This window comes from Stegastes partitus, unplaced genomic scaffold (genome assembly GCF_000690725.1).
Source record: "Stegastes partitus isolate 25-593 unplaced genomic scaffold, Stegastes_partitus-1.0.2 Scaffold1057, whole genome shotgun sequence".
In the NCBI taxonomy this organism is placed as follows: Eukaryota; Metazoa; Chordata; class Actinopteri; family Pomacentridae; genus Stegastes; species Stegastes partitus.
The window spans coordinates 45,689-61,453 of record NW_007578788.1 but is presented as its reverse complement, the minus strand read 5'-3'; the positions used below and the strand labels follow the sequence as shown (position 1 = coordinate 61,453).

Genomic DNA, 15,765 nt, shown 5'->3' with positions numbered 1-15,765 from the left:
ACAACACCCTCTGTTACCTGAACAGCTCCTGCAGTTTGGCATTTTGTATTCGTTTGAACTTTTTGAAAGGAGGACCGGTGGAAACCACGGCAGATCTTTTGCTCACAGGACTGTAGTTACAGCTAAAGGTGTCGCCGCTAAATATCACCTTGGGAGCGGAAATACATTTTTTACTATTTGGAGTCTTGTTAATCTGTGGGGGGAAAAAAATAAAAAAAGTCTCATTATATGAAGGCTGCAGCACTCACCTGGCACACCGATGTTATGTTGATGTTGACCATGGTGTCGATGAACTGCGACAAGGAGAAGAACAGCAGCGTTAGTATGACTTTTGCATTTGTGCATCTACTTGTAAATATTACTGTAAGTACTCCTGATCAGGGTGTGCAAGCATGCATTTGTACTGAATGAATACAGCTGATTTACATGCAGAACTCAGTTTGAAACTCTCTCGTAGTTTTAGCGAACGCAGACCAACCAGAGCTTCAACTCCTGCCAACACAATGAAATTCTGCTGTTTTTGAACACTGCAGTTACGATAATGGGGGACAAGGACACCAAACTTCAGTGGTACAGGAATAAAACCCAGCTCCTCGTGGCTTTTAAGAAGCCTCTCGCCGACAATTCAGACAATTCAAACTCCACAGGTGCTTTAATAGAAGTGAATATGCAATCGCTGTCCAGCTCCGTTACCGAGTTCCCTCTCGTCCACGTTTTTCCAGCACGTCTTTGCAGCCTTTTACCAGAAACACCAGCTACATCTGTCCACAGCCTCCCCAACATCTGCTGCGGCAGCTGAGGCTTACCTGACAGCACTAATGCAGTTCAGCCACTTCATTTCCTGAACTTGATGTGAAGCTGATAAACCAATTACAAGCACAGTTTATTTTCTAAAGCATTTTGATTCTTCCCATATTTCATTTATTTAGTCTGATTTATTTGTGTACATTTGACTTTTTTGTTGGCGGCTTGCAGCCTGTTGCATCAGACGTTTTAAAGGAAGACGCAGCCGCAGTCTGTTGAGTAAACCAGCGTTTCATTTAAAAAGAGAAAGAATGGCTTTTGTGCTTCTTGTTTCCTTAGCGTGTGTGTGACCTGACACACTAATCACTGAGAAACGAATATAATTTTATCAATTTTAAACTTAAAGCACAGGTACTCTGGATGACGACTCGCTCGGTTTGGATAATAGAAATTATATTCGGAAAGGCCGAAAGGTTCTGTTCGTCTTCGAGCAACGGTTTGGAGGTCGAGGAGGAAAACGCAGACACGTTCTTTCATAAATGAAAAAAAAATTAAACTCGATAGATATCGCCGCGTAATAGACTTTCCTGACTTCGTGACTTACAAAGCCGAACGACTTCATGAATTACACTTTCAGGGTCCTTTCTTCCATTCAAGAGGCAGAAAAAGTGATCTGAGTGCAAAGCAGTCCACTTATATTGATCCAGTCTGTAGTGGAGCCGCATTGATCCAACCTGGACCGCTGTCGAACACAAGCGAACTGAGCTAATGCATTAAACAGCAGCGCGGAATTTAGACGTTCACGGATGTCGAAACGGGCGAACGGGGGCGGAATGAAATGTGGCGCGAAGCACTCCGCGATCGCTGCTCAGTTCAATTTGTATAACCTTGTTAAATGCCTGATATGAATGCGTGTTGTGCTCGGAAACATCACAAAAATCATAAAAAGTTTGAACTCACCGAGTCCAGATTGGGGACGTTGAGGAAGAATTCAGGGTAAGAATAAGATATTCCAACATTGTTCACTGTTAAAATAGAGAAATAAAAGCTCTGTGAGATTTAAAGTGTTGAGAAAGCAGTTAATTTAAAGATTTAATTCAACATATACAACAAAAAAAAGCAGCGTGTCATTCCCGTATTCGGTCTTAGGAGGGCAGCAAAGGGCTAATAAATTAACCTTTATGCATACATGAAAAACTTGCATCTATCACAGTGGATTATGCAGCATCCCTGCTGCCTGCAGGCCTTTATTCAGATTGATTTTGCCATCTCATGTGAGCGACTAATTAAATTCGATGAAAAACGGCAGCCGTACCCAGTACTCCGATCTCCAGTCCTGCCAGTCCATCTTCAATCTTGGAGTAGATGTCCACGGCGCTGAAGTCTGCCGCGATGGTTTTGGTCTCGACGCCACATTTGCTGGCTGAGGACACAGACGTGAGTTTTAATTAAGTGCATGCGAGCAGCAGTGGAAGGAAGATTCGTCGACAACTACGTTACTATGAAATCGTCACGGGGAGAGGGAAAGAGGAGAGCAGAGGAAAAATTATTAAACGCTGAAATAATCATCAATGAGGAAATCCCTCCCTTAAGAGGAGGCTTTCATTTAATTGGACAGATTCACTTTCTGCTCCAGCAGGAGGCTTTACTGCCTCATAACCCAAAGCATAAGAGTCCTGCTGAATCTCCACTCAATAAAGGATCACTTGTGCAAAACTCATAATTCAGCGCGATATCGTTCGGTCGTTGGGCTATCATACAGTCCAATAGGACGGCGACGTTTCAGGTTCAGGATAAATGAGGCCGTATAGCTGCACGGGCCATTTACACTCCACTGCAGTCCGGCGCCTGTCATATTTAACACATGAACTATATTAGTCTTGCGCCTGTGGACCCCAGACAGTGTTGATTTCCCTCGACTCGGAGACGGCGGATCACTTAGACTGATGGATTAAACAGAGTAATATGCAGCTACATCCTGTAACTCACGCGGATGTTGCATGTTGGAAATAATACACGGGAATAAAACAAGTGCGCGGCGCGTATCTCACCGATCGACTTGGACACGTCGTCCAGCTTCTCCTGAGAGCGGCTGATCAGCACGATGGAGAAGCCTCGGCGGGCGAGCTGCAAACAAACACAAAAAAACAACACGTCAACAACGGCAGGCGCAGCGACGCAAGTCATTAGTCTGGTCTGTAGTGATTATCAACCTGTGATTGGTCTGAAATCTTACTGAAATAACTTTTACATTGAACAAGTTGTTACCCTCAGAAACCCAAAATGTGCCAACGGGTTTGAACGGCATGTTATATTAGAAGAAATAACTAAATAAAAATGTTTAAAAAGCCAAAATTATACCATTTATCAAAGCCAAAATCTGGAAAAACAGAAAAAATATTGGATTTTCCATCTTTAGTTTATTAAAATTGTCATAATTTGTCCAAATTACTTCATTCTGCATGTGTCATTTTAAAAAATTGCCAAAAATAAACCGTTTACAAAAGCCAGAATTTGTAAAAAAACTAAAAGTTCTGCACTCTTTGGCGCAACTAAGAGACTATGAGTGACTCAGCTACGAATTACAATCAGTAGACTAAAACTCTGGGATTTTTAACTGAACTCCAGAGAGGCGACAATTATAGAAACAAATTTAAAAATCTAGGAGTAAAGTAGTGAAATACTAGAATATTGGTGAACAGTATTTTCATTCTACTTGTTTTCAGACATCATTTTAGGTTCTGATTTTTGTTATTTATTAGTTTTTTCCCATTTTATGTGCTATTCTTTCTTGTTTTTGCAGTTGCAACACTGTTGGCATGTTTGAAATAAATCAAATAAATAAACCGTATGCAGAGCAATATTTTTTTTTCCCAGTTTTGGCAACACCTGCGACCATCTTGCAAAAATGTTGGACTCACTGAAGCCATTTTTACAATTTTTTGTAAAATAAAAAAAATAGAAATTCAACTTTTTTTCCTCATTTTTAATGATTTATGGCATTATGATTGTGTTATACTGCACACCAGACATGTTCTCTACGTTTCCATACAGGTGTAGACTTAAAAAAATGAGACAGCAGTGAGGAAAAAAAAATGTGACAGGATTGAAAAACACTCTGAGGGTTCAGCAGGGCTACGATTTCGCTTGTGAGATCTGAGCTTATTCACAGAAGCTTGAAAACAGAGCGAGAACATTAATGTGTTTGGAGATTCAAAGATTCAAAGAGTTCAGTTCTGTCACTGGAAATGGAATTCTACTAATTTTTACATTTGATTTTAATCCTGTAATTCAAGATCCAAACATCTCTTTTTCCTTTTTAATCAGCGTCTGACATCGGTACCAACAGCTACACAGCTCTGTCAGCCCCTACTGGTCAGATTTCTTTTTTCACATCTCTACAAACTCCAGTGGGTCAACAAAAAAATGGACCGTTATTCTTTCTTGTGTAACCATTAACAAACATTTTTTGGTATTATCTTGTCAGCCTAGGACTCTAAAATTAAACACGTCGGCGTGGATCTTAACACATCACCTCAGAAAGCTCAGTTCACAGGCAGGAAGTGAAATGTCAACCACAAAGAAAGAACATTAACCTGCAAGTAACGACCTGAACGTAGAACCGCTTCAAACAGAAATTACAGGAATAAATCAAACGTAGAATTACAGCCACAGAACTCTATTTTCCAGCACACCTTTATGACATTTCCAGGATAATCTCACCTCCTCTGCGTACGCCTTCCCGATCCCATCTGTGGCTCCTGTCACAACTGCAAAAAAAAAAAGTTAGAGGCTGAATTGGCAGGAGAAAAAAAAAGTATATCCTATTCTACATGAAATATAAAAACTAAGAATTTAATAAGTGCATGGGTTCTTTCCATAAATCTCAATTGGGCGAATTAAAACCGAGGAAAGGAAATTTCACAGGCCCGGTGCACTTTTATATTTGTAGTTTAGAACCATTAGAATTGATCCACACACCAGTAAGGAGAATTAATGCAGATATAAATGAGGTGCATCATCGACCAAATTAACACAATATTAACAGCTTAACGTCTCCGGGCTGCGTCTTTACCCTCGGACATAACAAACAGTAAGAAACACAGAGGACACAGACGCTCTCACACGCTGAATATTGAGCGTTTAGTGACTGAAAACTGCAGATTTTAGAGTTTGGAGGCAGAATTTTGCTCCCAATTAGCCACAAGAGCATCAGTGAGGCTGATGTCTGGTGATGAGACCTGCCTGGATTACGTCGTTAAGATCAGGGCTTGACATCAGCCAGGCCAGTTCTCAGGTGGGAGAACCATTCCTTAACAAACCTGGTTTTGTGCACAGTGTTGCTGCCATGTTGAAATCCTTCCTCAAACTACTGCCACATACATTCACTCAGAAGGTGTAAAGTGGAACCAAAAGAGGTCTTCTGCAGTGATGCCATTATTTTCCCATTAATACTTTAACTGATTACCAATTATTTCAACTGATGAGGCACCAGACAAAGGACACGCATGTCAGACAATGTACAGCAGATCAGCTGTAGTACCGGATTCCTCCACCAGGTGGAGACTCTTACTGTAGCTTTAAATACTGTTTTGAATTCTAATCCTACAAACTTTCATATCTGTTTTGTCCCTGTATTTTTTTTTATCTGCATATCCAGTTTAATCTATGTTTAAAATATGACTGCAGATTATTTATATTTCATACTGTAGCAACCAGAGGAAGCGTCACTCAGACAACAGGTAGGTTTGTGTTAATAGAGGCAACGGGCGCCATGATAAAGTTTTACGTGATGGTTAATAACTACCAGCCAGAACCTGCAATCTCACCATGAGCTGATGCGTTCCTGTAAAACATGCCAGTTATCAGAAACAGATTTTCCAGCGAAAAAAAATAAATCCACTTTAAGTCGTCCTCAAATGTGTTCATCCCCTTCCATTAAAGAAAAGGCAAAATTCACAATAGTCACTAAAATAACTAGAAACTGAAATAAGTAATAATAAATAAAAATTTTCTAAATTAGAATTTAGTGAAATAAGACATTGCTTTTGAATTGTGGGTGAAAAGAATAATTAAAAAAAACCAAAAACTTCCCAGACAAATTAGAGCACTTTGCTGATGAGCAGTGAAATCAGAATACCTGTCAACAGGTGCAGAAGTCTGACTGAGAGTTACAGGAAACACCTGATGGCAGTGATTGGCTCAAAGAGTTGTTCAGCTAAATACTAGTTTACGGGTCCATCATGCTTGTTTTTAAAAAAAAATTTTTATATATATTTCTGTCGAACAACAATTCAAAAGCAACGTCGTGATTTTCATTAAATTTTTATTTATTGTTACTTTTGTCAATTTCACCTTATTTCAGTGACTGAAGCTGCTTTTTTTCTTCTGGTACGAATAAATTCGAGGACGACTGCACCAGTTGTGCACATTTTGCATCCCTAATCCTGATGACAGGACTTAATCACGTGATAATGTTAAAGCAAAATAAAAGTCAAACGTAAGAATTTGCAGCGTTCTGCATCATGAAAGACGTTAGTTAGGACTTGGGGAACAGCGATTGACAATTCTCACTCTCGTGTTTCATAGACAAAATGATGAACCGATAATGAAAATAATCATTAGCTGCAGCTCTAATTAAACAAATACCTGTCATGGCTCTTCACCTGGCCGTCTGAAGAACCATTTAAGAACCCCTATGTTCTGAGATTAGGTGCAATCACACCATTCAGCAGCAGAGGTTTCTTTACGGAGCCTTTTTATACCAATAAACGCACTTTATTGGAGCCGAGGAGCCTTTTAAGGATGATTAAAAACCTCAGACCTAATTACACAAAACTACCAATGCAGGTGTATCCACAGACCTTCACCTGGATGTTCACGTGTTCAGATAAACGAGGAATCGCATTAATTTACAGCTGGAGCTCAGCGTCAAACCACACCTTCACAATAAAAGCCTGCCGCAACCTTAAATGTCCTCTGTCAGCTCGACGAGCAGGAGCTGGAGAGAAATGTTTCAGCAGAAGAAGAATGTTTGCAAACGAGAGGACAGCGGCGTGTTGCTTCTCCCGCCGCAGATTCATGAGTAAAGATTTCTTTTTCTTCTCCCTTTATCCTCCTTGGTGTGAAATCAAGATGAATATGGAACACCGGGGGGAAACTAAATTGCCAAAGCGGTGCAGAAAAAACCTGAGATGAGCAGACAAAGAGTGCCACCTGCAGGAACTTTATCACCACAGACAATCTCCCGGTGAAGATGTCAGGACTGTTTGACTGGCAGAATAAAACACACCGACGATGGGCAAAAAAAAAGCAAAGTGAGATGAATTAAGTCTGAAGGTTAAAGAGCCGGACGCGAGCGCGGACGGACGAGAGCCGAGGTGGACGGAGAGCAGCTGAGGTGACTGAGGAGGACAAAGCGAGGGAGGGAAAAGTGAGGTCCTCTCCGTCATCGGTGGCAGTCGAGCGAGCAGATGCCCTGGAACTGCCTGGCACAAACAGCAGCAGCAGCAGCAGCAGCAGGGGCCTATTTTTAGCAATCCCCCGTCTTTCGGAAGGAACTATTCATCACACCTCTGGCTAAATATAACAGAAAGTGGACGGGGAGCGGCATGAAAAGTCAGAGCGTTACAATATGCCCCTGTGCAAACGGCACGGCCCCGCGTACAGAGGAACACTTTGCATGACTTTCAGAAACCTGCTCGGTTTTGGTTAATTCTCGTTTTTCTTGCATTGTGGTTTACTCGTAGGAGCAAAGTGCACTTAAGATGGGAGCACTGGTGAGGTCAAACCACATCCGTGTGGCCGGGTGCAGCGAGCAGCGCCGCCTCTAGGGTCTGCTAGCAGGGCTTTCAGACACTCGGGCTCATTAAATACTACATGCATGGTGAACCGACATCAGTGCAGCCGCCGTTCACAGCGAGCTTCACCACCTGAGACGAAAAATACAACATCCATCCATCATCTATACACCGCTTAAGGGTGGTGGGGGGCTGGAGTCTATCCCAGCTGACTCAGGGTGAAGGCAGGTTCACCTGGACAGGTAACCAGTCTATCACAGGGCTACACTTAGAGACAGACAACCAAGCACACTCACATTCACACCTACGGACAATTTACAATCACCAATTAACCTCGGCATGTTTTTGGACTGTGGGAGGAAGCCGGAGAACCCGGAGAGAACCCACGCTGCACGGGGAGAACATGCAAACTCCACGCAGAAAGATTCCGGTGCCCCCACCGGGACGCGAACCGGCAACCTTCTTGCTGCGAGGCAACAGTGCTACCAACTGCACCACCCTGCAGCCTCAAAAATACAACATTACTGATTTAAAAAAAAAAAAAAAAGCGTCATTTAGATTTTTTGTATTCTGAAAAGTTTCATCCATTTGTTTTTTTTATTTGCTGAAAAATACTGAGTTAAAGAAGATCCATCGGCGGCGGACGCCTGTGGCAAACTTTCTTTGCGATCAATTACTTAAACCAGCTTTTAAAACGAACTTCAGATTGTTTTCGGACAGAATTTAAAACCTTATTAGATGCAATAACACGGAACAGCAATTTATAACAAAACGCGACGCTCCCGCTCTGGAGAGTGATTAATATCGTCAGCGCAGGGGATGTTTTTTAAAAATGTGCATAAAACTAAAGTTCACACCTGACTGTTGCTTTTATTCATGAAACGCTGCCGCCGCAGTGTCTCATACAAATATCCCTGCAGAGATAATGAAGTTTATTTTCGGCAAATATTTTGTTATCTTGACGCTACTATTCACTCCCTCATCCATCTATCTGCCCTTCGCTGTGCCCGGCTCCCCTTTGTGTGATTTTCTTGAGTGCAGATGATGCCGAGATGCCAAGCGTCCTCCAGGGCTGCAGCAGAGCCAAACAGAAGGGAGTGGAGGAGGAGGAGGAGGAGAGGGGGGAAAAAAAGAGGAGAGAAAATGACAAACACGAACATGGGGGATCCTGGGGGCAACTAAAAATAGCACAGCGGAGAGGAGGAGAGAGTGCCGGAGAGTCTGCAGGCACAATGATGAGGGAAATATAGGCTGGGTTATTTTTAGTTGTTTTAAGAATGAACTGTTTTGCAGTCGGAACAGTGAAAAAAAAAAAAGGAAAAGATTTTACAGCTGAGTGCATGTTCCCTTCACTCAAATAAAACAGCGTCTATTTTAGGAACTGCTGTCTCCTGCAAATCTGGGTTAGACCGGCGAGGTGTTCTGATGATGGCGCTACTATGAGCCGCCATTTGGGTTTTTACAGCCGACGCCGTTTAATTGCTGCAAACGTTTGAAGAATCGGGACGACATCAGCTCTTTGCTTAACGTCTGCACCTAAAAGTCGACGTAATGACATCTTCACCAGTAAATCCGGCACATAAACTCACTTTATTCTGAGCGGAGGTATCAAAGTGGACGATTATCACGTCCGATATTTAGCATTTTTCCAATAATTGGTATCTTTATTTATTAGTTTTTGAACCGATTCACTAAAATATGCCTCTTTAGCTGTCTGCAGTCTGCACGCTGTGGTTTCAAGCGACGTTCTCTTTTAATTAAACTTCTGTAAAACACAACTTTACAAATTTTGCACTGGAGTTTTTTATTATTCTCAATTTTGACACCTGGATTTTCATGTTTAGTGCAAATGTTTATTGCTTCCAAAAATGCTAATAATTAGCATCGACCATGAAAAAACACATCGAGCACCATCGCTGACTGGTCAATAATCGGCAATTGTTTAGATACTCAATTGAATAATTAATAAAAAATAAGTAAAACTGTCAAAACCCCCTGTGCTAACACCTCTGCAAATGTGACAATCTGCTGCTTGTTGCTCCTTTTCTGTATCACAGAATATTTTGGACTGTTGTTCAGACAAAACGGGACATTTTGGACTCTGGGAATTCTTTATTTGGGAATGTTTCTCCATTTTCAACAGACTTCTTGTTGCACAATATGAGCATCTTCATCAGTTCCAGCCTTAATGGCATGTAACCCTGCAACAGGAACATCTAAATCAGTCCAAAAAATTAATATTATAGCAAAGTTACACTCATCGAGCAGCTCGGGTAGGCAGCTTGTTTTGGAATCACCAGACAAAAATTACGTCCTCATCTTTGGATATTGTGGAATTCAAATACGCTGAGAGGAAACTAGCTTTCTGTACCTCCTCCAGGTTCCACTTTCAGGTTTCAGAAACCTGAAAACTACCAACAAAGACCAATCTGAGTCCACAGACTGACAACCTGCAGGAGGAAGTCGATATATGTTTAAATTCTAGCCTTTGTTTTCTCATTTCCAAGATGTCTGCCAACTCCAGATCTAATCAGGAGCGTAATGCATAAAATCCTGCAGCTAGAGGTCAGGAGCTTCAGTTAATAATCACATAAAACATCAGAACCGGCGGGAAAACACTGTGATTTCAGTGTCTTTGAAGGCAAACGTTGGTGCCAGATGGGCTGGTTTGAGTATTTATGAAACTGCTGCTGAACATTCAGCGAGCGACGGTTCAGAGAGGTCGCAGCAGGACGAGCGGGAAGGTGACTAACGGTGACTAACTATGCACAACATGTCCGAACCTTGAATCACCTGGACTACAACAGCAGAAGACCACGTCGGGTTCCACTGCTGTCAGCCAAGAACAGAAATCGGAGGCTGCGACTGGGCACCGGACAACCAAAACAGTTAAAGACTGGGGAAAAACTGATGAATCTCACAGATGGCGGGGTCGCAATTTGGCATGGCGAGCATGAATCCGTGGACCCAACCTGCCTTATGTCAACAGCCCCGGCTGCTGCTGGTGCTGGTGTAATGGTGTGAGGAATGTTGTCTTGGCACACTTCGGGCCCCTTAATACCAAATCAATCATAGTTGGAACGCCGCAGCCAATTTCAGGATTGCTGCTGACCATGTGCATCCCTTTATGGCCGCCATTTACCCGCGTTCTAACGGCCGCTTCCAGCAGAGACGACGCGCCACGTCACGGAGCGGAAAGTCACCTCGGAGCGGCTTCGCGAACACGATAATGAGCCGCTCTCCTTCTGTGGCCTCGTCGGCCCACGGATCTGCGACCGAACACCTTTGAGATGCAGCTGAATGAGCAATTCGCATAAATGTGCAGCTGATAAATGGAGCAGAATATGAAATTAATGTTTCCAACATCTGGTGAAAGCTGTGACGCACAACGCTGAGGCTCCGCCCACAAAAAGTACATTAGTCCTGATAAACTATTAACTCCAGCGTGGGCGTCAGAAGGCAACAAAAAATGAATAATCAGCTGCAACTTACTTCTTAGCCACATTATTTTCCTATGAGGTCAATTTTTAACAACCCAGCTATGTTTCATTGCAACACAACAGAGCAGACGTGCTAATAAGTGAGCCTTTGTCTCAGTTTGGTTTGGATGCCACCACAATGGCTCTCTGTAACACCACCACAGCCGCTCTTTCTCCTCTTTCTCCTCCTCCCGAACGCACGAACACAGCAGCAGTGAATTGTGGGCGCCGCTGAACCAGAACGGCGAGGACCCTGCGTCTCATGCGAACCTTATTTATGAATGGCTCTGCTCCGGTTACATAATCAGGCCATCCGCTCAATCAAGTCCACTTCAGCGACACAAAGTTTGTGAATGAAAGTAGCAGCCGAGGCTCACGGGCTCCTTCGCCTCATTGCATATTCTGAATCATTTTGCATGTGTAATCCAAAAATATAGGAAGAAAAAAAACAGCCTCTCTGATACGTTTCCATTTTTAGCCGTGCACAGACAGATCAAAGCCGACTCGAGCTCCTCTAAACATTCGGCTTCCTCCTGCAGACTGATGCGACTGCACAGGTTGAAGCAGGCGGCTCCGAGTTTACAATTACATTAAAAATAACTTGTTATAGCGCCGAACCTAGACTGATGAAACAACAACAGACCGAGGAGTGAAGTAAATAGATAAATACATGTTTAAAAGACCATCAGGACAGAGCATGAAAAACACACTCATAATTTGCTTCCACTTGGAGATTTCCACTGATCAGGTGCAAAATAACCGCATCTGCACCAACATTTCTTACTTTCTTCTGAACCCTGACGGCGTTTGAGCTCTTCTGCTTGAACGAACGATTCCTCAGAGAGCTTCTAATACCTGCAGTTTCACAGCTTTTACGTGAAGATGTGAACTTTAGACGGCGGCATTGACACAATCCCGGCAGTCTGCTCAAATTTCAAGGTTCAGTCGGAGAGCAGGCCGGACAGATGGACAGCGTTCAGTCTGATTTGATAATCCCCTCCAGCCATAATCCAATCACAAGAATTACGACGGCTAGCAACCGATGACAAAAAGGCTGACTGGTCCTTGCGTTTCTGCTGCAGAGACGTTACAACGTGAAACCAGTGTGTGTTGTGAGGCGATCTGGGAGGACTGGGAACTGTGGTAAACGTTAAACAGTCCACGGGTTGTTCTCTGTGTGATGACTGTCTGCTTGTAATAAACACTCCACTGAAATAGGTGCCGCTTTGCAGAGAATTCTACCTTTATGAAGTCACTAAGGTTGAGATTCTTGAAAATATGTGACTCCAGGTTAAAAGCAGTGCTGGACTGGACTATACGATGTCAAAAGGTGTTTTTAGTTTTTGTCTATTTCCATATTTGAGCAGTTCAGAACACCTTAACTACTAATTCTGCACTTTAAAATCTTCTTATTAATAATGCTTTTAAATTATAGAAGCATCTGATATGGAACTATTCCATAAATGACAAAATTTACTACAGAAACATTGCGTAGTTTGTCCTCGTTGCTCAATGTTCTGTTTATCTGCAGCTGATAATCTGAAACAGTGAAGTAAGACTCGTCGGGACGTACGACCATGAAATCCGAAGGCTGAATGAGATATTTACAGCTGTTTAGCGCAGACGTTTATTTGCCGCAGATAATTTAACACTAGAACAAAGTACCATTGCCAAATTTAGATAAAAACCAAGGTTGCTTAAAGCTGAGTGGCTGCACACATGACCCAGCAGTGACGTGGGATGTGGTCTGAGATGCAGCAGAATATAAGTTTCAGCCAGAAGAGGTCAGTGAACGGAGCTTTTAGGAGGCTGGTAGTCAGTTACTCATTCACAGCAACACAAGAAAAAATCCCGATGTGCATATGAACAACAAAAAAAAGCTAAATATATGACATGTTATTAATACAAAAAATTAAAGAATTAGTAGTAAGAGTAGAGGAGAAGAGTGCCAGTACCATTATTTTATTTATCAGGTAATTCTTCAATCGTTTTTATTCTAGGAAATGTGAGAAGTTGGTGGAAAACAGACGGTTTTGTTTGTTTGTTTATCCACACAGCATCCAAACCCCCCAAAACATGTCACATACCATCCTACATAATACAGAAAATCTTCATATTTGAGAAGCAGCAACAAAAACTTGGCACGTGCAGTTAATTAACTAATCATTAAAACACTAATTAGAAACTGTGGGTTCTTATTATAAATGCTCAGTTTTTACTGAGTGTTAAAAATGCAGTTTTACTCGCTGAGCACCTGAAAGCAGGAACACAGAACTTAAACCCTAAACCTTTTTTTTTTTTTTTTTTTTTTTAAATCTTGGAACAATTCAGGTTTTTATTATCATAAGATTTTATTTCCAATCGTTCTTAATTATTTAATCAACTTGTTTAAAAGCCTAAATACTCAAATTTATGACCATTATTATTATTTACTAGCTTTGCCTTTAAGTGTTTTTAATGTCCGACTTTTTTATTGTGTGTGCCCAGTTTTTTTAATTTCCTTTCTCTGTACCTCAGTGTACTTTGAGTGTAAATAAAGGATAAATGAATTAAATGAATAAAAAACACTGAAACATGATGAGAACTTTATATTTGATGTTGTCTTGTGACTTCTGTGGATATAAGACAGAAATTTTTTTATTTTTCTTGAATTTAGTCAAAACAACCTGTATTTCCAGAATGAATGACTACACAGATACAACCACAGGACGGAGACATTTCCTTTATTTTATCTGTATTAAGACGCTTTGTTTTCAAGCTCAAAACGTAGATTGTTATAACTACTGAGAACTGACTCCAAATATCATTTTTTGTCATTTTATATTAAGACTCTATATGGTATCATATTTTTATCTTGAATTTTTATCAGTGGGGATGTCTTTTATTTAGTTTGAAGCTTAGTTTTAGTGGGTTCAAATGTGTTTTTTAATAAATAAAAGGGGGTAAAAAAATAAAAAAAAACAGCCTAAACAGCAGTGTCCACATGCAGTGTCTCACCTGCCCACTGTCCCAGCCTGGTGGGGGACACCAGCCGCCCGTTGCCCAGAACCCACACCCTGATCCCGGACAGCAGCCGGCACACGGAGCACACGGACAGCCAGGCCGCGGTCAGAGCACCGAGGCACAGCAGCGGCGTCTCCACGGCCCGGAACACGGCTTCTCCGCTGGACGACATAGCTGCAGCGGGCACACCTGAGTCTGCTCTCTGCGGGTCTTGTGGCGGCTGGACTTCTGGTCCGAGTGTCGACGAGCTGACAGCGGATCAAAGTGCACAGACATGCGTCAGGAACAATCCGGGATGTCTCCTGCGTCCGACACTTCCGCATCAGCGTTTGGCGGCCTGTGATTGGTCCGTTTTCTTCTTCGCTTTTTGTTTTTAATGTGGAACGAGCGCGCTGCTGCCACCTACTGTTGGAGGCTGTTTACGTCACCACCGCAACCTGCAATCAATCCAGTATTATAACGATCGAAATATATGTAATATGGCTTTTTCTGAGCTGTTATGTTTTTTTAAGTTTAAGAAATATATAATAATATATTACACAATAGTCCAATTTTAACTTGTGAGGCTTTAAAATGGTTTAAAGGTTTATTTTTCTGTTTGTATGACCTTGTGTAATTGCAAATCAGTTCTTCTTTGCTGCTTTTAATTCTGTTGAATGTTCTGTATTTATATTCACCCCAGTATCTAATCAGCTTTGTAAGATTTAAATTCTGCCTCTCATTTCCTATCTATCTGTTTTGCTGTCCTCAGTTAACATATCTTCAATATGTATTTTCGCAAATGCCTACACTAACATTTCTCTGCACCTTTTAACAGTCCACACTGGAGACTGGAGCTTTCCACATTTGCTGTGTTGCTTTTATATTTGTGATAAGCGCCCATATATTTTCCACAAGTGTCCAACAATTTTACCTGGATTGAAATCCAGTTCATCAGACACTATATATACATATATACAGTATAAATTCCTAGAAATGAATGGAAGTTTCTTTTAAATTTCTCCTAATATTTTATATTTGCTATCGACAGTCTGTGCGTGCTCATCAGTCCACCATGCAACTGCATCACCAAGTCTGCAGGGTGTGTATTTAATTGTGTTTCACCTTTTTTTTTTTGCGTTACAGTGTAAAACATGCAGCCATATTTCTGCACAAATGGGCGACAAATTAATGGAAATAACACATCAGGTGTCTTTATAAGATGCTGGCTCGCTATGTGCCACCAAAACAGCTTCAGTTCAAATTTGCATTGATTGTTTAAGTCTCTGAAACTCCACTGGAGGAGTTAACACCTTTCTTCTAAAAGATAATTCCTCCTTTGGTGTTTAGATGATGGTAAACTAGATTATCTATAATGTTGGTCCAGAATTGCACATGATTCTAAACATTTTCACACCCATTAAATCACTGAGCGCCTACGGGTGGATGCATCGTCGTCCCAGGGTTGAAATATTTCATTTTAAATTAAAGTTTTTCATTCAGAACAACATTCCAGTGACTTGAAGTGACTTTTCCCTCCAAACAGATGCACACCATGGCAGTAAAATCCCCCCCTTCAGCGTCACGGAGCCACCAGATGCCCTCACTATCGGGTTAAAGGTTTCCAGCTGTGCAAAATAATACTTTCCAAACTGTTCATTGATCATTGATGGTGTATTGATTGCTACAGACTGTCTTTTGCATCACAGTGATATGAGGAGTTTTCAAATGTTTTATAGACTTTGAATAATTATCCTTGG

At 41.6% G+C, this 15,765-nt stretch overlaps 1 protein-coding gene across 1 annotated transcript in view; it reads right to left on the bottom strand.

The window, feature by feature from the left end:
* Positions 1-14,341, bottom strand: part of hsd17b12b (hydroxysteroid (17-beta) dehydrogenase 12b) — a 24,953-nt gene extending 10,612 nt beyond the window's left edge. The window contains exons 1-6 of the mRNA XM_008295543.1: positions 14,021-14,341; positions 4,468-4,514; positions 2,796-2,871; positions 2,060-2,167; positions 1,705-1,769; positions 249-293 (exon numbers count right to left, since the gene is read on the bottom strand). Of these exons, the coding sequence (XP_008293765.1) occupies positions 249-293; positions 1,705-1,769; positions 2,060-2,167; positions 2,796-2,871; positions 4,468-4,514; positions 14,021-14,198 (519 nt within the window). The 5' untranslated portion in view covers positions 14,199-14,341. The remainder of the gene's footprint in view (positions 1-248; positions 294-1,704; positions 1,770-2,059; positions 2,168-2,795; positions 2,872-4,467; positions 4,515-14,020) is intronic.
* Between the last annotated feature and the right edge of the window lie 1,424 nt (positions 14,342-15,765).